The following is a 23345-nucleotide window of genomic DNA, read 5'->3' on the forward strand; positions in this document are numbered from 1 at the left end:
CTCATTGTAATAGAGTCCCCTTCAACCATTAGCCTTTATTTACTGTATGTGAGATGTGTGAAGAAGGATAAGTGGGGTGAGCTACATTTCAGCTTAAAACAAGATAACATTCTTTTGAAAACTTCTAATAAAAATACCCAATATTTGAACATTAAGTGGCAGTAGGGAGTAAATGATCACTTTCAGATGTTTTCAGTGTGGAACTTGAATGTGTGTTTAATTTTTTGTGAACAGATTGATGACTCTTCTGCGTCTATTTCTCTGGCCCAGCTTACAAAGGTATATATATTCTTGAAAATATAAATCTTTTTCTAACATCGTAATTTTTTTTAATGTGGAGCAGTTGTTTTAAGAGGGGTTGGGGGAGGAAATACTTTGCAGAAACATTTGTACATATTATTACTATCCTGTAAAGAGTAGCTGCCGTTTTGAGAAGATAGGGGGAGTATTTTGCTTCACCATAATGTTGGAGTATTCATCTTCAAGACAGAAGAAACAAATGAAGCTACACTTACTTGCTTTTTTCTCATACATTTTGTTTAATTATACAGTGGAAACTAACAGATTTCTGGAGGAATTCCCTGATTTTGGCTGTAAATTATGTGGACTTTATGCAGCCAAAATAGAAGCTTTCCTTTACATGGACAATTGCGTGGTTATTTCTTGAATATTTGAATTGATCCCTTGAAAGTTAACATTTTAAATGTGATACAGTTGTTTCTCTATGCTATAGACTTGTAGTCTGTCTGCATTAGAAAAAGTTTTAAACAACCTAATTTGTTTGAACACAGACTACGTGAATTGTGTAAATGTATAAAGTTGTTTGCAGGAATATACCAATGTGTATGTTTGGCAGAGGGGCAAATTGTTACCTCCTGAAATCATTGTATATGCCATGTTTTGCGATAAGATTGCTTGCAGTTTTCTGCTCAACAGTGTGTACCTTTTGTTTGGGAAAGCACTAGTGATGGATTAATTTTTAAAACAATAGACTTAGTTTGCAAATTATGCCTTGGGGGGAAAAAAGGCAAATAATAGAGAACAGGTACAGTTTTGAGGGCCAAGAAGGAAGTTTTCCAAAAATCCTTTTTTCCCCTGCTATCAGAAATATAAAGTTAAATTTAGCAACCAAAGTGAATGAGTAGACGAGTTTTCCATTAGTGCTGTCCCTATCTTGTCCTTGGCTTTGTTGTAGGTTTTGTCCTTATCCCCTAGAATGTATCCCCAAAGTGTCCTAGTAACAAATACAGCTTTTTAAACTCCTGTTGTGGGAAAAGTATACATTAAAGATAATTTTAAAACCATCCTCAATAATTTTTTAATGCAAAGTGGTTTAGCATAGAGTTAACATCTTTAGCAACTTATAGTTCACTGTTTAAAGTCTTCTGTACTGTAAGGACCATATTTGAGTTCTGGTCTATTTCTCCATTGTTTGTGGGAAGCAGTTGGGGAGTTTTGGAGCTTTGGGTGACTTTTTTTTTTTTTTTTAAACTATTTGTAAGTTAATGTTTGGGTTCAAACAAATTAGTTGTTCAACATCTGTAATCCAGTTTTTTGTAAATGCTGCTGTTGTTCTAAGCTCTGTTAATGTTAAGCATTCTTTGTATATAAAATTACAATAAAATGTTAAAACTGGTTGCTTGTTTTGTGGATGAATGTAAAGCTAAAACCTAATGAATGGCTGATAATGAGTGCTAGATGCTTGAAGATTCAAGTTATTAGGACTCACTCCCTTAGACCCTGCTTATTATCTAGACTACTGTATGTAATACCTCGAAGATGAAGTTCATAAATCTTTGGAGAGTTGGATTTATAATTTGAATGCTCAGTGCATGTGCTTTGCACTTAATTTGAAATTTCGCACCACTACTTAGAGTCTTCTGATTTCTAGTATCTGCTGCATAATATGTTCAGTGTCCTGTCCCCAACCCTACCTCTAAGTCATGTGCTTGACACTTGATGCTTAATGCTGTGACACTTGAATTATTTTAATATTTAAAAACGTCAAGTGTTTCTCTAACTTAATCTCAGTTTTTAACTTAGAAGAGTAGTATGTAAATCTTAATGTAAGGTACAAACAGGGTCTAAGGTTTGAGTGCCCCCAGAAGGACTTTCTTCAACCCTGTAGACACCCAAACGTCATGTAATGACCTAAGGAACTCCCCATGCCTCTTCTAGGTTATACTTGTAAACTGTTTTTATATAAGATTAGATATTGCTCTTTACAGGATGAGTGGTGTTGTCTTTGGCTGTGTGGTCTTAAATGTGTTTCTAATGTGTGTGTCAAATAATTACCTGTTAAACAGACTGCCAATCTGGCTGAAGCCAATGCTTCTGAAGAAGATAAAATTAAAGCAATGATGTCGCAATCTGGCCATGAATACGACCCAATCAAGTAAGTTTATAAGTACTTTATTCCAATACGTACTTTGGGGTGGCACTTAACAGCCCCCCATGTCAAAAGCTTTTTTGTTTTTTTAAGTCTTTGTGTACATGTAAATTTTTTTTCCCCTTTCAGTTACATGAAGAAACCTCTGGGTCCACCACCTCCGTCTTATACTTGTTTCCGTTGTGGTAAACCTGGCCATTATATTAAGAATTGCCCAACAAATGGGGTAAGTTCAAGCTAAAATTTTTCCTTAGCCGTATTATTTTTCTTGGTAAATACTGGCTTCTGTGTTACAGTGGCAAATGAGCACAGCTTTTGGAGCCAAACTGCTGGTGTCAAATCTTGACACCGCCACTGAGGGAGCAAGTTACCTGATTTCTCCAAGCCTGTTGTTTCTTCTCTGTGACATGAAGATAGTGATAGTCCTTACCTCACATGGCTGTTGTGAGGATTAAATGAAATCATATATGTAAAGCTCTACAAATAATACAAGCAGATAGTAAACACTGTGTTAGCTAATATTAAATAATGGTAACTGCTTTTTCTCTTCCTCCTCTCTCCTTTCCCCTACCTGTAGGATAAGAACTTTGAATCTGGTCCTAGGATTAAAAAGAGCACTGGAATTCCCAGAAGTTTTATGATGGAAGTGAAAGATCCTAACATGAAAGGTGCAATGCTTACCAACACTGGAAAATATGCCATACCAACTATAGATGCGTAAGTATTCAAATTAGGTATGATCTGTGGAGATTACAGTCAGTCCAGGCTATAGTGTTTTATTTAATCTTGGGCTTGTAACTTGGCTACTTGGATTCCTCATAAACATTGTATACCAAGTCTTAGTCTATATGTTGCATTTCTGTGTTAAGAATGAGAGGCTGCAGTCTGCTCCATTTAAAGCAAATTAAAAATGTATTTGGGGTTTTTGTTGCCAGTGAGTGCCACTTTCCTTGTGGTCTTCTAATTTTTCTTTTTTCTGTCATTCCCTGCTTTCTTCCTCATTCACATACATACTCCTACATAATCTTGTATGCTATTTGCATATTTTAAATGAACAAGATAAGTGTCTTAGACTTTTTAAGAAACAAGAGGCTTAAGAATAAAAGTTCTACAAGCTATCAAGGCAGATTTAAGTGTGAAGATTAAAGGAAATACTCAAGTATCTTGACTAGTTTGGGTATACTGTGTGAGTCTTAAGATTCTAAAGTATGGTTTATTTAATAAACTGTTAGTTCAGATCTGTTATATAACAGTTCAGAATTGTTTATCTGTTATAAACTGTTAGTAGCTCTGTAAGCCATACCTTAATGCTTATTTTTCACATGTTTTCAGGTTTTATTTTAGGAGCCAATTTTTAATGAAATGAATCGACAGTAAACCTAGTGGCGTAGTTCAGCTAGGTAACTTCCCATTTTATCTGCTTTTTTTTAATACATTTGATTACCTTTTGATTACCCTCAACAGTTGCAAACTCACACAATATAAAACACAATATTAAGTGTTCCTTTGGACTATGGCTCTGTGACCTGATTGTACATAAGAAGCTCTTGCAAAAGTGTGTTAAACAGTCTAGGTGCCCTGTCCCACTCCTCTCCCCCGCCCCCGAGGGGTTATTATTCTTAGTCTGCATCTTTAACAAGTCCTCCAGGAGAATACGAGGTTAGAGGATGCTCAAGGCATGCCTTGAGAAACATCAATTTAAAGAATAGATATCCATGTTCCCAGTGACAGAATGTTTATTAAGAACAGTTTTTGTCAGCTTTGTGCTGTATTATCAAAATGTGATGAGCAGGTAAGGACAACGAAAATGCTATGCTTACAGAATGATGCTGAAAAAAAGATTGTTTTTGAGTAGGTAAATACATTGTTTTAGTTAACAGATAATCTGAATTAATACTTTTCTAAACTCCCAACCCTGCTCACTTTCTCAACTTCACTCCCATCTATTTTTTCAGTCTACCATTGTGTGTTTTTGTGGTTCATCTTAGAGCAGTGTGTTGTATGCTGTTTCTAATTCAGATGTTTCATACATGCATCCAAACAGTTTTAGGTTGAAATTGATGGCTTTTTACAGACAAAGTTTAAGAGCAGACCGCTTCATCTTAATACAATAAGATGTAAATGTAAAAGTATTTAAATGGAAATTTGTTGGAAAAATTAACATCACCTGTAAACTCATAACTAATAATTAACTTCATTGCTATTTGAATACTGGAATACAAAAGTGCATTTGTGCCAAACACACAGCAAATACTGGGGAAAATGGGAACCCAAATATTTTAAATGAAACTTTCACCCTCTCCACTAACACCACTGATAAGCAACTCAGACTCTTCTTCTGTTTCTTTTTCTATCCTCTGTTCTCCTCTTTTTTTTTTTTTTTTTTTCTTTTCTCTCTTTTGGGCAGTGGGAGACTCCTCTTTCACAAATTGGGAACAATGGGGCATAAGCAAATTGATACTTATTTCTGGAATCGTGGTGATGTCTATGGAGCAACTGCAACACAAATAACACACCTAAGGTACCCTGCTCTGTCCAGATGAGATTCTTTCATTTTTAGCATTGAGTTGAACACACTGTTCCTGAATGAAAGAGAAAAGATTTCTCTAGGAATTCCTATGTTTTACAAATGTGCCTGATTACAGAGAAGATGGGGGTATTGGAAGAGGCGGTGATAAGTCTGAGAAGGGCTTATTTTTTTGTTTTTTTTAATATATTTAATATCCAACATTTCCACAAAATTTCTACAAAAAAATGGACCCCCAGGTGTCTAATGAGGGGTTACTTTTAAGTTTTTTACACATTTTTCTTAATTAAGTCATTAATAGTTCTTGTGTTCAGTCATGTCCAACTCTTTGCGACCCCATCGACTGTAGCCCACCAGACTCCTCTGTCCGTGGAATTTTCTAGACAGGAATGTTGGAGTGGGTTGCCATTTCCTACTCCAACTGTCTATAAATAGATTAATCTCTTATAATATTAAGTATAAGACCACTGTTTTGAAGTCTAATTCTGTTTATTAATTATTGATGTGATTAGTGACATATTTCCTTTGAATTATCCACCTTAATTGTGTAATCTCAGTACCAATTTTGGTTTCCCGTATTGTGACATTCACACTAGTATTTTCACAGGTTTGGAGACTGTTAGACTCAGGAGGAAAAAAACTTTTTACAGGAAACATGGTAGGCTAGAGAACAGTGATTAGGGTGTTGTCATCACTTAAGCTCAAATCCTGTCTCTGCCATTTAAATATAGCTTTGTGGTACTTGATTGTGTCACTGTCCCGCTCTGACTCACAGTTCTTAGAAATACAGAATCTAAGATCCTTTTAGCCAGTTTTATAGCTTTTTTTTTTCTGTTTGTTATACTCTCTTAGGATTTTGTTTTATATCTTTTTGTTTAGGGGAGGATGTTCATAACTGCTTCCTTATTTTGGAAAGTACTACACTTGTATAAACTAATTTGGCATCATGCTAGGTTATAAGTTCCCACTATTGTATAGTAGAATATATAAATATCTTGGAAATACTTTCCCATAACAGTGTTAAAAACACTAAGACCTTCTTTTACAGAGAAGCATATGCAATTGGGAAGAAAGAAAAACCACCTTTTTTACCAGAGGAGCCGTCGTCATCTTCAGAAGAAGATGATCCTATCCCAGATGAGTTGTTGTGTCTCATCTGCAAAGATATTATGACTGACGCCGTTGTCATCCCCTGCTGTGGAAACAGTTACTGTGATGAATGTAAGAAATGTTGAAACTTTGAAGATATGTATTTTAGAGTGTGTGTGTTTCCTTGGAAAGGCTCTTAGCAACAATATATATTTTAATAACAAAATATGAATTATTGATACATCAGTGAACATTTAATAACTTTTTGTTGCTCCTTTTTAAAAAAAAAGTCTGTCCTTTAGAATTGACCACTTTCTTTTCCTTCATCAAGGTGTCTTTACTGAGGTTTTGTAAAATGTAGGATTTTTGTTTCAAATATGTTTTAAATGGTATAGAGAAATTTAAAAGCTTTTGGGGCCTTAGATATTTCCAAAGTATTTTTTGAAAATAAATCCCTTTCTAGGAATGTGGAAAATAGCTTACTGTAAAATTCCTAAGGGTGATTGAGAACTACGGTCTGTAAACATATTACCCAAACACTTGGGTGGGGGTTGCTTGTGACACTCTTTTTCCTAGTCATTTATATTATATTAGCACTTGATTCTCTTCTGCCACTTACCTTAAGTTTTTCCCTTCTTACCCAGATGAAAATGTTGTCATCTAAAAATTTCATTGCTCAGTCCTGCTTTGGTCCTTTTCATTTCTAAAGTTTGTTTTGGGGGAACTTCCTTTGTGGTCCAGTGGTTAAGACTCTATGTGTTTCTGCTGGAGCGGGGGGTGTTCAGTCCCTGGCCAGGGAACTAAGATCCACTAAGATCCTGTATGCCATGTGGCGCAGCCAGAAGAAAAACAAGAAAAGAGAGTTTTGGAATACAAATCTTTGTTACGGAGCCTGTTCAGTGAAGACAAAAGTCAAGAAGAGGTTACTTAAGGCTTGTTTTCAGAGTGTGTCTTAAATTTTACAAGCCACTTATATAACTGGATTTTTTTACTACACTGAAGCATAATCAGTGCATCTGTAATTTGGTATTCCTTCTTACCTGCTGTGCTATAGATGTTTCTGATTTCCTTGCCCAGATAATGCTTCTGCTATATATAATGCCCTTTCTTAGTGATGCCTTTTTAAATTTTGTTTATGCCACATAGCTTATAAGATCTAAACTCCCTGACTAGGTATTTAACCCTGGCCCTTAGCAGTGTGGAGTCCTAACCATTGGACCACTGGGGTATTCCCAAGTGATTGCTTTTTTTAAAGCCCTGTATTTACAACATAATGTCTATTTCTAGGCTATATTTCTATTTTTTCCTATAATACTCTAGATGTTAGCTAACCAAAGAGAATGGTATTTGAGAAAGAGTGTCCTTTCTCTCAATTTAAATGCTTGTTTAGCTTATATCCGTTACTTCTGTGTTTAAGGTAGAGATTAGAGCAGAGGAGTGATACCAGGAGAGAAATTTTACTTTTAAATTTCTTAATCTAAGAATAAAAGTGATCAGTAATGTGTGCTTGGAAAATAGTAGTGTAACTGAACACGTATAAACCATCTTCTCAATTCATTGCCAAAGACTGGGTTCCTAACTGTGCTTTTGTTAATATTTAAAATCTTATACATAGGTATAAGGACAGCGCTCTTGGAATCAGATGAACATACATGTCCAACATGTCATCAGAATGACGTCTCTCCTGATGCTTTAATTGCCAATAAGTTCTTACGACAGGTACCTATATTTATATCCCCTTTTATGAAAAATTTTTAAAAATCTTTTAATTTTTAACTGTACTTGAGTAAATATTATATTTTTTCTGCATTTTTATGTTTGGTGTTTATAGGCTGTTAATAACTTCAAAAATGAAACTGGTTATACGAAAAGACTAAGAAAACAGTTACCCCCACCCCCTCCCCCAATACCACCTCCAAGACCACTCATTCAGCGGAACCTACAACCTCTGATGAGATCTCCAATATCAAGACAACAGGATCCTCTGATGATTCCAGTGACATCTTCATCAACTCACCCGGCTCCATCTATGTCTTCATTAACCTCTAATCAGTCTTCTTTGGCCCCTCCTGTCCCTGGAAACCCATCTTCTGCCTCAGCCCCCGTACCTGATATAACTGCAACAGTCTCCATATCAGTCCACTCAGAAAAATCAGATGGACCTTTTCGGTAAGTCTATGTATCTCTCACTGTTAGGAAACAGCTGAGACCAGTGACATTTTTTTATTGTATATTGCTTAAATTGTTGTTTTAGTGACCGGCAGTCTGTAGCATCCTACTGTACTCAGTGAGGTGGGTGACTTGTAAGAAATGACTTAGTCTTTTGGAATTCCCTGGCAGTCCAGTGATTAGGACTTGGCTCTTGCATTGCTGGAGCCGGGGTTCAATCCCTTTTGGGGATCTGAGATCCTGCAAGCCACACAGCATGGCCAAATGAAACAAAAAAAAAGAAATGACTTAGTCTTACTGGAGGAATAGACAAATGAAGGGAGATTCATTTGTAAATGATTAAATATCCCAAAGTCAAAAACTATACGGATTGCCAGCAGCCCCTCTTAAATGTTGAACAGTATCCCATAACAGCTTTTGCAGTTCACAGGAGGGAGAGTTCACTTATGGTCATAATGATGGTATTAAAAAACAGTAGATTTGAGTAGAACTAAGAACAGAGGAGAGGGGATGAAACACTGGTAGAAAGATCAGAAATAATTTTTTTGGAGCGTAATTATATAGGAGAGTAGTAAAAACCTCACTTAAATCCTACTGCTTCTGAAATGAAAGGGACCTATGACTATATAGTCCAGTGGCTGTATAAGTCCAAGTCTTAAAAAAATGAACCCGCTTTTAAAAACTAAGATGCCAGGGGCATGTTCCCAGAAGCAAAATTTTTAGGAGTAGGACGTTTACAAGTATACTTAAGAGATCCCTGCAAACTACTGTGTATATAGGATGGATGAACAACAAGGTCCTACTGTATTCGGTATCACGTGACAAATCATAATGAAAAAGAATAAAATCCCACTGATCTAGTTCAACCTTTTATTTGATTAATAGTGGGAATGGTCTACTAATTCATTGACTTACCTTAGAGTACCTTTTTGATTTACTAGAGCTGGAAGTAGAATTCCAGAAAAAAATCCTTTTTTTCTCATTTTGGTTTTGCAACTTTTTTTGTTTTTAAGCTTTAGTAGTCTTAAAACTGCACCAATTTCTATCATTTCATAGACTGTACTTTTTAAGGAGATTTCCTTCATCATACATTTCACTTACATATGAAGAACTCTTCAAAAGTCCAGTTTGGCTCATTTTCCCCAGAAGTTTTCATCATCATTGATTTAACTCATCTTAATGCAAGTGTGGTGGAGAACAGTGTTAGGAACAACAGGATATAATTTTTAATTTTTTTTCTTTTAATAATTTTTATTAGTTATATGCAAAGGGAAACCTTATAATCTTATCATTACAGATAATGCATTCCTGAAGTAAGAATATTTGTGTACTGCAGACATTTTCTGCAGATCTGTTATTTTCAAACTCTGCAAGTGTTTGAGGGCTCTTAAATATGACTCAGTCTTTGTAATAATGGAATTTTTCTTCAAAAATATGGAAAATGTTCTCATTGAAGTTTAAGGCATACAGCATGCTGATTTGACTTGCATTTATTGTGAAATAATTACTGCAGTAGGATCAGCTAACACCCATCTTCTCACCTAAATACAGTAAGAAGGGGAAAAAAAGAGTTCTCATCTCCTTGTGATGAGAACTGTTAGGATCTCATCTCTTTTAGTAGCTTTCCAGTGTACCATACCGCTGTGTCACCTACAGTCATCATGTTGTACGTTACATCCTGGGCACTCACTTATCTCATATAACCAGAAGTTTGTACCTTTAATCTCCATTTCTAATGACCTTTTAATGTTGTTGTAAACTATTTTATTTTCCAGGGATTCTGATAATAAAATACTGCCAGCTGCAGCACTTGCATCAGAACATTCAAAGGGAGCTTCTTCAATTGCAATTACTGCTCTTATGGAAGAGAAGGTAAGTTTCATTGGCTTTTAAATTTGGAGACCTTTTTATATTATTACAGTAGGGCTTTTTGTTTTGTTTTTTAACTGTTTGTGTTTTTTCCTAAAGGGTTACCAGGTGCCTGTACTTGGAACCCCCTCTTTGCTCGGACAGTCATTATTGCATGGACAGTTGATCCCCACAACTGGTGAGTATAAAATCACTTTGGTTTGAACTTTTTCCCTTAAAAAATAATTCTAGCTTTATTTAACATGTAATTTTATATTTAGTTGTTGTTCTTATTTTTCTGTCCAAGGTCCAGTAAGAATAAATGCTGCTCGTCCAGGTGGTGGTCGACCAGGTTGGGAACAGTAAGTATATGTTTCACATAATCTTCAGATGATTGCTTTCAAACCAGAGGATAGAAATTATAGTCTAAGTAGTATGTTGCTGAGTGTCTTTTTTTTAATGAGTGTTTTTTATTATAAACTCTTTTATATGCCATAGTTTACAGTTTTTATGTAAAATGTAACAAACAAGACTATGTGAAGAACTGTTTTCTAAAAGAATGTGTTTTCTAAAATAAATATAAACTCATATAAATTTAAAGCCTGTCAATCACAAAATTTCTCATTTTGAGTAGCTCAGTTAATTAAATTCTATTGCATATTAAAATCTATAAGGTTTGAGAGACATGCTTTGTGAACGGTTCCTGTAATAAGTCCTTCCTCTTCTCAGAAGAAAAAGCAAAAAATTCTATAGGGTATAATTTTTTATGGCATTAAAAATCAGATTTATTTATTGTTTTATATAATATTTCTGTTTATATAGGTCATAAATTTATATAAACTGGCTTATATTCCAAAACTTTGATCTTTTTGTTTGAAAGATAAACCAGACTCATTATAGAAAAAGTATGTTAAGAATATATCAGTAGAAAAGGCTTCCCTGCTGGCTCAGATGGTGAAAAATCTGCCTGCAGTGTGGGAGACCCAGGTTCAATCCCTGAATTGGGACAATTCCCCTGGAGAAGGGAATGGCTACCCACTCCAATATTCTTGCCTGAAGAAATTACATAGAAGACCCTGGTGGGCTACAGTCCATGAAGTCACAGGGTCAGCCATGACTAAGTGACTAACACATACACATACGAATATATCAGTAGAAAGAATACGGGATTTGAAGACAGATCTGGGTTTGAATCCCAGCTCCTGCACTTACTAGCTGTATGACAGTGGGTATGTGATTGTACCTCTCAGCCTCCATTGCGTCATCTGTAGAATTGGAAATGTGCTACTTACCTCACATGTCAGACACCTCCACGTAGTTGCCAGCAGATAAAAGGACTCTTTTCCTTTTCTGTAACAATTAAGTTCAAGGCTTCCCTGGTGGCTCATTGGTGAAGAACCCACCTGCCAACACAGGGTTTTGATGCCTGGTCTGGGGACATCCCACATGCCTAGGACCAACCAAGCCCATACACCCCAGCTGTTGAGCCTGTGCTCTCTAGAGCCCAGGAACTGCAACTGTGGAGCCCAGGGTCTGCAACTGCTGGAGCGAGGGGGCCCTGGAGTCCATGCTGTGCAACAAGAGAAGCCAGTCCAGTGAGAAGCCTGCACACTGCAACAAGAGTAGCCCTGCTCACCACAAGTGGAGGAGAGCCCGGGCAGAAGCCAGCACAGCCAGGAAATAAATACATGAGATTTTTTAAGTACATGGGATCTTTAAAAAAAAAACACAGAAAGTTCACAGGGTAACTTATAGAATGCTAATTAAAATATACTACATGAAGTTTATATTGAGGCTTCTTTGTTTATAATATGTTAATCAGAAAAAATATTCAAGTACATGTAATGCTTGCTCATATCTGTCTGTCTGGAACAAGCAAGAATCAGGGTCAGGGAGTAAGGAAAAGTTTCCAGAATAGTTTAAAAATAGGTATCTTAAAGTCTGTGCACAAAAAGATCATGTATTAATTATACTCAAGCCTATTTTATCTTTCCACACAGTTCCAACAAACTTGGATACTTGGTTTCTCCACCACAGCAAATTAGAAGAGGAGAGAGGAGTTGCTACAGGTAGGCTTGCTAAAAACCTTGAATAACAGTACTCTGATGACAGGCTGAAAAATATAACAAAACTTGAAGCGTAGCAGTGGCAAGGGGAGTGAGTTCATTTGGTTTACAGATACCTCACTTAAATCGAGTTGTGCTTGAGAGGCCTATGAAAGAATAGGTTACATTTAGTATTTTAACTGTTGGTTTTTTAAGGCCACATCTTTGCTACTCCTTCTTAAGGGTTGCTTTCTCCTTGTCAGCACATTGCAGAACATTGGCTTATCTCTGTTGAGTGTAGAGGGAAGTCAGTAAAGCCTCTGCAGTGTGTAAGGTGTCATTAACTTAAAGTGAATGTTAACCAGCTCAACTCCTAAGTGTGAAGAATTGCACATTTTTCTCCCCTAGACTCAGTTGTCCCAGTCTTGTGCCATCTTTTCTTCCAAAAGAAGAGACAGGAGATTGTTAGGGACCCTTGCTCTGGAGACACACACGCAGTGTCAGTCTCAGAAGTAACCCGCATACGTTTTACTCTCTGCGTCATTCTCAAGGTCATCTTCTAGTGCACCAGAGAAAATTGCTAAGCTTATGAAAGATAACTGCTGTTTTGTTGCTAAATCACATATTTAATAGCGTATTTACTAAATCAGACTCTCTGAAAAGAGGCTTAAAATCTAAACCCCTACTGCTGCTGTTGTATACCTGTTACCTGTAATTTAAAGATTCTTTTAAAAAACTTAACAGAAATAAGCCCACTTTTTTTTTTAAGCCACTATTTCTTTGATGAGGCAGAATTTGACTTTTTTTAACTGTCAGAAAAAAAAACAGATTTTCAGTTACTGATTACAAATGTTAAACTAATATTTGTTCTAGTTTGAAGGGTCTTTACATATTTACTCAAAAAGATTATAGGAAGTGGTTTTTCTTCATTTAAACTTGATCTTGGAAGGCATTTTGGGGAGAACCAGATCACAGAGACTTTAACCTATCAGCTCCTTTTAATGATGGATTAGGAAGTAACGAGATGGTTGTGAAGTGATAATTGGAACTTCACAAGAGAACTTTTAAATATAGTGTCTCCATATAAAGAAGGCCTTGTAAACTGACATCCTCTTAGTCCCTAACTGGCCTGAAAAGTTGTTTTTAACATATGAATGATGTTACCTTTACATACAATTTATATCAGTATCCTGATGCTTATTTAAGTAGTTTTGGGGTAGAAAAGATAAGCTTACTTGTCTCAGGTGCTTTAATATCTTGGAATTATTTTTCCAGAAGTATAAACCGCGGACGACATCACAGCGAAAGATCACAGAGAACTCAAGGCCCGTCACTACCAGCAACCCCAGTTTTTGTACCTGTCCCACCCCCTCCCTTGTATCCTCCTCCTCCCCACACACTTCCTCTCGCTCCAGGTGTTCCTCCTCCGCAGTTTTCTCCTCAGTTTCCTCCTGGCCAGCCGCCACCTGCTGGGTATAGTGTTCCCCCTCCAGGATTTCCTCCAGCTCCAGCCAATTTATCAGCACCTTGGGTGTCATCTGGAGTACAGACTGCTCATTCTAATACCATCCCAACAACACAAGCACCACCTTTGTCCAGGGAAGAATTCTATAGAGAGCAACGACGACTAAAAGAAGAGTAAGTGTTCTAATTTGAAATTACTCTACACTTTCATTTTCTGATGTAACATTAAATAGGTATCTTTGGAAGCATTTTCCAGTGTTTCCAGTTAGTGTAAGAAAAATCACCTAAAAATTAAACCAAGTCATACAAGCAACTTCCTCAGGGATTCCTAGTTATTTATAGTTTTAAAGTGGAAAACTAATGGCAATTTCATTCATTTCATTCATAATCTAATTACATTTGTCTTGTTAGTTTTCTTAAATGGTTTTTGTTAACTTTCACTCTTTAACTTTATTTTACTAGGGAAAAGAAAAAGTCCAAGCTAGATGAGTTTACAAATGATTTTGCTAAGGAATTGATGGAATACAAAAAGATTCAAAAGGAGCGTAGGCGCTCATTTTCCAGGTTAGTGTTTTGCAAGCCTTCACAACAGAATTGCAAATGGGACTTTGAATATCCAGGGATTAGCTATGGATATAAATAACATGACAGTTATGGAATTTTTCTGATTCGGTCTAGGTTTATAGAAATGGAAATGTAGCTTATTTCCCAGTATCTGTTTATTGAAATAGTATCTCACTGTAAATTCTATTGTGTAGAACTAGCAGTTATGGGGATTAAATTACCCTTGTCCCTTGAAGTTATTTATAGTATGAAAAAATTGGGAAATGTTTATAGAAGGAAAGAAATAGGGGAGTAGCCAAAGAATACATTTCTGAGGACCCTCTTACTTAAGGCTACAGCTTTCTGCTGGAACATTAACCTGTGTAATTATGAAATAACACTAGACTACAAATTGCTTTATTGATAGAAAAACTGAATTATAAAAATTCCCTAGAAGCTTGTTTAGAAGACTTCTTTTTTAAGCTTATGCTCGAAATATGGTTCCTTTTAAAGCTAGACTGTTGGCCAATAAAGGACAAAAAGAAAAAAATTCACTGCTACTTAAAATAATCAGATAGGAAGTAAAATTTAAATTTAATTGGCATTTTCTTTAGTGTTGATTAGCTCATATAATTCACGGTACATTAATGCACTTCACTCTAATTATTAAGACTTCACTTTTGTTTTGCAACAAGTGATTGCTCTGATCTTTGTGTACTTTATTCCATTCCAATAGAGGTCACTGTGCCTCTTTAATCATCTAAGATGAAACTTGATATAAAGAAATATGGAACCATGAGGAGAACATACTTGAATGCAAGCATCTGTATTTTACTTAGCATATATTTCTCAACTATCAATTATTGTTTTGTTTTTTGTTTTTGTTTTAGGTCCAAGTCTCCCTATAGTGGTTCATCCTATTCAAGAAGTTCGTATACTTATTCTAAATCAAGATCTGGTTCAACGCGATCACGTTCTTATTCGCGATCATTTAGCCGCTCACATTCTCGTTCTTATTCACGATCGCCTCCATACCCCAGAAGAGGCAGAGGAAAGAGTCGAAATTACCGTTCACGGTCTAGATCACACGGGTATCATCGATCTAGGTCAAGGTCACCTCCCTATAGACGGTATCATTCACGATCAAGATCTCCTCAAGCATTTAGGGGACAGTCTCCTAATAAACGTAATGTACCTCAAGGAGAAACAGAGCGTGAATATTTTAACAGGTTCAGAGAAGTCCCACCACCTTACGACATGAAAGCTTACTACGGGAGGAGTGTGGACTTCAGAGACCCGTTTGAGAAAGAGCGTTATCGGGAGTGGGAGAGAAAGTACCGAGAGTGGTATGAGAAATACTACAAAGGCTATGCTACTGGAGCACAGCCTAGACCATCAGCAAATAGAGAGAACTTTTCTCCAGAGAGGTTTTTACCGCTTAACCTTAGGAATTCTCCCTTCACAAGAGGCCGCAGAGAGGATTACTCTGGTGGACAGAGTCATAGAAGTCGAAATGTAGGTGGCAACTATCCAGAAAAGCTTTCATCAAGAGACAGTCACAATCAGAAGGATAATACAAAGTCAAAAGACAAGGAAGGTGAAAATGCTCCAGGAGATGGTAAAGGAAATAAACATAAGAAACATAGAAAAAGAAGAAAGGGGGAAGAAAGCGAAGGCTTTCTAAACCCAGAGTTACTAGACACTTCTAGGAAATCGAGAGAGCCTACAAGTGGTGAAGAAAATAAAACAGACTCATTGTTTGTTCTCCCAAGTAGAGATGATGCTACACCTGTTAGAGACGAACCAATGGATGCTGAATCTATTACTTTTAAATCAGTGTCTGAAAAAGACAAGAGAGAAAAGGATAAACCTAAAGCAAAAGGTGACAAGACCAAACGGAAAAATGATGGGTCTACTGTATCCAAAAAAGAAACTGTTGTAAAACCTGCTAAAGGGCCCCAAGAAAAACTAGATGGAGAGCGTGAAAAATCTCCTCGATCTGAACCTCCACTTAAAAAAGCCAAAGAGGAGACCCCGAAGACTGACAATGTGAAATCATCATCTTCCTCTCAAAAAGATGAAAAGACAGTCGGTACCCCCAGAAAAGCTCACTCAAAGTCAGTAAAGGAACACCAGGAGACAAAACCAGTCAAAGAAGAAAAAGTGAAGAAGGACTACTCCAAAGACATCAAGTCAGAGAAGATAACTAGTAAAGAAGAAAAGACCAGGAAGCCTAATGAGAAAAGTAAGCCACTTGATAGCAAAGGAGAAAAAAGGAAGAGAAAAACTGAAGAAAAAAGTGTAGATAAAGATTTTGAGTCAACTTCAATGAAAGTCTCTAAATTAGAAGTGACTGAAATAGTGAAACCATCACCCAAGCGCAAAATGGAGCTTGATATTGAAAAGATGGACAGGACACCTGAAAAAGACAAAACTTCATCATCAGCTGCTCCAGCCAAAAAAATCAAACTTAACAGAGAAACTGGTAAAAAAATTGGAAGTACAGAAAATGTATCTAACACAAAAGAACCCTCTGAAAAATTGGAATCAACATCCGGCAAAGTGAAACAAGAAAAAATCAAAGGAAAGGTCAGGCGAAAAGTGACTGGAACTGAAGGATCCAGCTCAACACTTGTGGATTATACCAGGTATCTGATAATTGGGGGGCAGGGATGGGGGGGTTGCATTGTGGATTATACCAGGTATCTGATAATGGCGGGAGTGAGAAAAGGGAGAATATGTTCCTTAAGAATGTATTGATGTTGGGGGTTAGCTGGTTACTCTTGTCTATGAAGATAACAATTGTTAAAAGATAACAGATGTTAAGTAGATTTTGGCAGTGAGCCACACTTATTTTTATGTAATCATACACACGTATCTTAGAGCAGAGTAAGTGGGCTTTTGAAACTTGAAAGGGCATTTATCATATTTAAGTTAAGTCTTTTTATACTCATCAGTGTTCAACAGTTATGAGTTCTTCATTGAATAAAAAATATTTTAATTCTTTTTAGTACCAGTTCAACTGGAGGCAGTCCTGTGCGGAAATCTGAAGAAAAAACAGATACAAAGCGAACTGTCATTAAAACAATGGAAGAATATAATAATGATAACACAGCTCCTGCTGAAGATGTTATTATTATGATCCAGGTTCCCCAATCCAAATGGGATAAAGATGACTTTGAATCTGAAGAAGAAGATGTTAAATCCACCTCACAGCCTGTATCGAGTGTGGGAAAACCTGCCAGTGTTATAAAAAATGTTAGCACTAAACCACCAAACGCAGTCAAGTATGCTGAAAAAGAAAGTGAGTCATCAGAGAAAATTCAGAAACTCACCAAGGAGGTGAGCCATGAAATTGCACAGCATGAGGTCAAAAGTTCAAAAAACTCTGCATCTAGTGAAAAAGGGAAAACCAAAGATCGAGAGCACTCAGTATTGGAAAAGGAAAACCCAGAAAAGAGGAAGAACAACAGCACTCAGCCAGAGAAAGATGGTAACCTGGACCGTCTGAATGAGCAAGGAAATTTTAAAAGTCTGTCTCAGTCTTCCAAAGAGACTAGAACTTCTGGAAAAGAAGATAAGCATGATTCCATTCGAGGTTCCTCAAATAAAGACTTCACTCCCAACAGAGACAAAAAAACAGATTATGACAACAGAGAGTATTCAAGTTCCAAACGTAGAGATGAAAGGAATGAATTAACAAGAAGAAAAGACTCTCCTTCTCGGAGTAAAGACTCTGCATCTGGACAAAAAGCTAAGCCAAGGGAGGAGAGAGATTTGCCTAAAAAAGGAACAGGAGAGTCCAAAAAAAGTAATTCCAGTCCCACGAGAGACAAAAAACCTCATGACCATAAAGCCACTTATGATACTAAACGCTTAAGTGAAGAGACAAAATCTGTAGATAAAAATCCTTGTAAAGATCGTGAGAAACATATGTTAGAGGCAAAGAACAATAAAGAGTCAAGTGGCAATAAATCACTTTATATACTTAACCCACCTGACCCACAGATTGAGAAAGAGCAAGTTACTGGGCAAATTGATAAGAACACCATCAAACCTAAGCCCCAGTTAAGTCACTCCTCTCGACTGTCCTCTGACTTAACTAGAGAAACTGATGAAGCTGCTTTTGAACCAGACTATAATGAAAGTGACAGTGAAAGCAATGTGTCTATAAAAGAGGAAGAAACTGCAGGAAAGGTTTCTAAGGAACTGAAAGATAAAGTAGTGGAGAAAGCAAAGGAGAGCCTGGACACGGCAGCAGTCAGCCAGGCAGGCGTCCCCAGGAGCCAGAGTCAGAGCAGCCCGAGTGTCAGTCCGAGCAGAAGTCACAGCCCTTCTGGAAGCCAGACCCGGAGCCACAGCAGCAGTGCCAGTTCTGCAGAAAGTCAGGACAGCAAGAAGAAGAAGAAAAAGAAGGAAAAGAAAAAGCACAAGAAACATAAAAAACATAAGAAGCATAAGAAGCATGCAGGCACTGAAGCAGAATTGGAAAAAAGCCAAAAACACAAACATAAGAAAAAGAAGTCAAAGAAGAGCAAAGATAAAGAAAAGGAGAAGGAGAAGGATGACCAAAAAGTGAAATCTGTCACTGTGTAGAAGGGCAGATTTTTAAAAATTGACTTAATTCCTAAGTCATCTGTATTAAATTTTGTTATAATGTAAAGAGATTCAAGCCTTGTAAATAATGATACGGAAGACCCTGTGCTGCACTTAAAATATTGCTGCTTGATTATTTGATTTTTACATCAGAGCTTTATAACACGAACTTTTGTACAGAATTGTGAGTTGTGACCATGTAACATGAGAGGTTTTGCTAGGGCCTATTATTTTTAACCACCATTAATTAGTTGGGGTGGAGTTTACTGTACTGTGAAATTTTCACATTTGAATTTTTTTAATTGCCTGGCAAAAGCTGATATCAGTTCTAAAATATCAGCAGAATGATTTGCTGAATTCATTACAACCCTGTTATGTCACTTTTTGATTACAATAAAAGTTTTCAGTAAACTTTTCAAATGTTGACTGCCTTATTTGAAGGAAAGTGTGTCATGACCTTTCACTTCCCCCTTCCATTTCCCTATTAAAAGTATCCTTTGAGTCTTTAGTATAAACTGAACTGTATGTATAAATTCTGAAGTAAACATGGAAAATGTACTTCATTTGTGGGCTGATAATAGGTGGCCAGAAATAAGGAATCATGGTTAATTTGATTTCTGGTTGAATAAATCTAGAAGGGTCGTAAATAAAGTTCTAAATCACACTTACCATACGTGGCCTACCCAGTCTGTGTCCAGCAGCAAGCAGTAATAGGTCCAGAAGCACTAGGTAGAGACTACAGTGGGTTTCCTTAATGGCTCTGGTTCAGGAAGCTTATTGTAGTCAATAAAAAGCTATTGAAAGGATGTTGGGAGCTGGTAAGAATGGTACTTTAGAAACAGCTGTGTAAGTAGAGATTAAGAAGACAGTGGCTAAAAGGAGGGAAAGAGACTAGTTCTAGTTTGAGGTAAAGATCCTGAAATGCTTTGGTCCAGGGCACCGGCCTGGTGGTGAGAGAAGAATGGGGTTACATTAGCAGCAACTCGGTTCACTTCCTTGATATTATTTCCCAAGTGTACCGCTTGGGTATTATTTCCTGTATGCCGTTGTTGGTACTGAAGCAATGTTGTTTTAGGTGGTACACAGACATACATGAGAATGTTTTCTAATGCAGCATTTAATATGTAAGGGAAAACAGTAAATGATTTAAAGAATGTAAAGGTAATAAAAATGCTATTCACATCAAGAAAGCCATTCAGGACTGAATTAAGTTTGGGAAATGTTGCCTTTAAATGAAACCAACTTGACTTTAAAGAGCTCTTCTTTTGCTGATTCGTAAGTCTTTTTTTAAAATTTGCAGACATCTCCATCACGGGGGAGTTCTGCCCACTGCTAGCCTCACCCCTTTCCAATCTCACAACACGTTCCACTTGTGCTTTCAGATACTCCAGCAAGACCACACTCAATTCTTAATAATCTCGGCCCCACATCTAGGCTATATCTCCCACATTCACTGAGGATTTTGGCATCTAGAACTCACTTTTATCATATGTTCTATCATGTGAGGTTAGACGTTTCACTACCTGGGTGCATTGTTAAGAATTCACTTTGAGCTCAACTGGCCGTCACTTTAATTGCAGTCCACTCCTATGACAATTTACTTGAGTTAATCACCACCTGTCACCATTCCCACCTTAAAATTTCAACTCGAGTGTGTCATCTGCAACCTACTTTTTCCGCTCCTTTCCCTATTGGCCTTATTTAGACCTGAGGTTTCAACTCATCCCTTGGTCACTCTTACTGTCTTTCCTTCTACAGCTGCCTGTATCGCATCATTTCAGCCACATGCTAACACTCCCAAAACCTGCTCACCCTTACCCATCTTGCTTATCTAAACGGCTCAGTCCCCAACACTAGATACAGGTGCTGATCACTGCTGCTTAACAACTAAAAGGCTTGAGAGAGAATTGAAATAACTGCCAGGCACTGTGCTAGGTGCAGTCCTTACTTGACCCTTGAGAATTCTAATGGCTCATGTTTAGTGCTTCTTTGAGCAGAAAACTCCAGTGCCTGTGAGGTTCAGCCCAACCTGGAATACTTAGCTAGTGCCTAACTAGTCCACCTAAATAACCCCTGCCATTTGGAGTTGGACATGTGAAATCCACCTATCTTTGCTGGTTTCCAAAAAGGTCATGTTCTATCTACTCAATTGACTGCTCTGGCTGGAATTTCCTTCATCCTCTACCTATCTCACAAGTTACTACCCATTGTTTGAGAGTTAGCTTGGTTGTTTTGAGTTCTCAGGGTTGCTTGTCTACCTCAAAATAACACCCTCAGGACACAATTGCATCACTGAATATGCTATAGTATTAATAACTCCAAAGTGCTTACTATGAACTGTCTGGTCTCCACTGCGTCATGGAAGCCAGCAACATGTCAGCTTTTTTAAAGACAGGAATATAACTTTTGAGCTCCTATAGATCTGGGAGACAGTGTCCTTCCAATGTGCTTCCAAGTGTCCTTCCAAAACCTTATAATTAAGGGTTGAAAAATAACTCCTTTGCTAGTCTCAGCATGCCAAATGAAGAAAGCTAATCCCCTCCAAGATGTTTAAGGCAGGGATTCAGAGAAGGTAGGCAACTAGTTTTAATGGTTTATTCTGATTTGTGCTAGTGTCCCCACCTATGTCTTGTCCACTTTTTCCTGTCTTTTAATTCTTTCAGTGACCTCTGTTCTTATTGTACAAAACTATACAGAATAGAACCTCTGGTTTGGAACTTTCATCAAAGTCCTTTTACACCACTGCCATTAATCCAGCTTCAGTGGGTTTCTTAGCAACAATGAAAACCTCACTAGCACACATACAGTGTACTCTGCTTTGTCTTTTTATATACCATGTGCTTAAGTCGCTCAGTCATGTCCGGCTCTGCGACCCCATGGACTGTAACCCACCATGCTCCTCTGTCCTTGGGATTTTACAGACAAGAATACTGGAGTGGGTTGCCATTTCCTCCTCCAGGGCATCTTCCTGACCCAGGATTCAAACCTGCATCTCCTGTGTCTCCTGCATTGCAGGTGGATTGTTCACCTGCTGAATCATCGAGGAATCACATCCTTTTGACTAGCATTTTTCATTTTTTTTTTTTTAAGTTGGAAAACAGTTTTATTAATCATTCACCAAAATTCATAGAAGAATCTTAAACATTTACAGGGACAAACTGTTCCACTGCTTCTGCTGTCACCGTGTCCTTCATGGTAGAGTATCACAAGTCAAGTTTCTGGTTGTTTCATTTACTTAAAACCAGATGTAAAGAAACAACCTAAGTCATAACAACTTCAGGCTTCAATGTGAAACCGTCAAATCGTCTTGAACAGGTTTTCTTTCTGAAAGCAGCATTCCTGTCCAAAAGATGCTTAAGGTGCACCAACCTTTCTTCTTACAACTAGCCAGTAACAGTTAAATGCCTCAGATGCCCTCAGAGGTCCCGATATTTAGTCAAGGCAAGTATGAAACAGGGCACATGCCGCCTTCTAGGTGTAATGAATTATCAGTTTTGAGAAAGACATTAAAATCATGGAATCCTTGGAGGACTGAGATACCGAAGCACCGGTGCGGGGAATCTCGTGCAACACGAAGTCCGGAAGCAGGACTTCTTCCTTCAGTACCGGGCCCTGCTGGACGTTGGTCTAGAAGAAGATGATTTTTTTGTGCTTTGAGTTGGGAATTTGCCCCTTCGACTTTAACCTCCGAACAGCCTCCCTCATGTGTTTGGGTTGTAGCGGTGGCATTTCTCCCCACTTCTCACACACATCCAGTGCTTCTTCTACCACCTCCCCGACGAAAACTTTGGAAATACCAGACATAGCAATAACAACATTCTGAGACACAGAGGTGCCTGTGATGGACTGGATCAGCCTTTTAATGGCTGCTTTAGGGAAAGCTGACCGGCGATACATTTCATAACGGTTCAGCTGCTCCTCAGAAAAAGAAGAAACCAGGATTTGCATCTTTTGAATCTCATCTTCATCCACTTTCTGCTTCTTCTCTTTCTTCTCTTTGGTATCTATTTTGAGTTTTTTGGCTGCAGGAGTAAGTAATGAGTCTTCCCTTTCAACTGCTGTTAAATCCGCGATATCCTGACTCTTGAGCTCGCCTTCTTCAGCGGCGGCCTCTTTCAATTCCCCGTCGCCGTCACCGTCCGTTTCCTCCGGGATTCCGTCCGTATCTGTAACCCTGGAGCCCCCAGGAGCCGCCGTCGGCTCATCTGATTCCCCGGTCTCTCCACCTTTTTCCGTGGGCGATTCGCAGGCATTATCCATCTCGGCTAGAACCCGGGAGAAGAGATCGTGCCGCCGCATTTTTCATTTTTAAGAAGTGAGAATGATTTTGAAATAAGAGAACTGAATAAACCATATAAATCCTTGATACAGGATAATGTGGAGCTGCTATAAGTGAGTAACAGGCATACAACGTGAAAGACATGGGGTTAACAGGAACATTCAGAGATTTCATGTGTGGACTTCCCTGGTCCAGTGGTTAAGAATCCACCTGTCAGTGCAGGGAACCTGCGTTGGATCCCTGGTCAAGGAAGATCTCACATGCTTTGGAACAGTTAAGCCCTCTTGCCACACCCATTGAGCCCAGATGCTGCAACTACTGAAATCCATGCTCCACAGCAAGAGAATTCCACAATGAGAAGCACAAGCCCGGCAATGAAGAGTAGCCCCTGCTTGC

General features: G+C 37.8%; 2 protein-coding genes across 3 annotated transcripts in view; one reads left to right on the forward strand and one right to left on the reverse strand.

The window, feature by feature from the left end:
* The window catches only part of RBBP6 (RB binding protein 6, ubiquitin ligase), a 31852-nt gene extending 12762 nt beyond the window's left edge, over window positions 1-19090 (forward strand). The window contains exons 4-18 of one of the 2 annotated variants that reach the window (XM_043455084.1): window positions 235-279; window positions 2307-2395; window positions 2519-2615; window positions 2967-3106; window positions 5965-6137; window positions 7621-7724; window positions 7837-8174; window positions 9950-10046; window positions 10143-10221; window positions 10330-10384; window positions 12023-12091; window positions 13343-13705; window positions 13994-14095; window positions 14965-16722; window positions 17086-19090. In XM_043455084.1, the coding sequence (XP_043311019.1) occupies window positions 235-279; window positions 2307-2395; window positions 2519-2615; window positions 2967-3106; window positions 5965-6137; window positions 7621-7724; window positions 7837-8174; window positions 9950-10046; window positions 10143-10221; window positions 10330-10384; window positions 12023-12091; window positions 13343-13705; window positions 13994-14095; window positions 14965-16722; window positions 17086-18670 (5094 nt within the window). In that variant the 3' untranslated portion in view covers window positions 18671-19090. The remainder of the gene's footprint in view (window positions 1-234; window positions 280-2306; window positions 2396-2518; window positions 2616-2966; window positions 3107-5964; window positions 6138-7620; window positions 7725-7836; window positions 8175-9949; window positions 10047-10142; window positions 10222-10329; window positions 10385-12022; window positions 12092-13342; window positions 13706-13993; window positions 14096-14964; window positions 16723-17085) is intronic. The other variant, XM_043455085.1, reaches the window with a different exon arrangement.
* Window positions 19091-21760: 2670 nt separating this feature from the next.
* LOC122433470 (transcription initiation factor TFIID subunit 11) lies at window positions 21761-22960 on the reverse strand. The gene has a single exon (XM_043456462.1). The coding sequence runs from the start codon at window positions 22928-22930 to the stop codon at window positions 22298-22300; it is 633 nt and encodes a 210-aa protein (XP_043312397.1). The 5' UTR covers window positions 22931-22960; the 3' UTR covers window positions 21761-22297.
* Between the last annotated feature and the right edge of the window lie 385 nt (window positions 22961-23345).

The sequence above is a fragment of the Cervus canadensis genome, chromosome 32 (assembly GCF_019320065.1).
Source record: "Cervus canadensis isolate Bull #8, Minnesota chromosome 32, ASM1932006v1, whole genome shotgun sequence".
Taxonomy (NCBI): Eukaryota; Metazoa; Chordata; class Mammalia; order Artiodactyla; family Cervidae; genus Cervus; species Cervus canadensis.

Coding starts and splice junctions, on each gene's coding strand:
- LOC122433470 (XM_043456462.1), bottom strand. CDS start 22,930: ATGGATAATGCCTGCGAATCGCCCACGGAAAAAGGTGGAGAGACCGGG.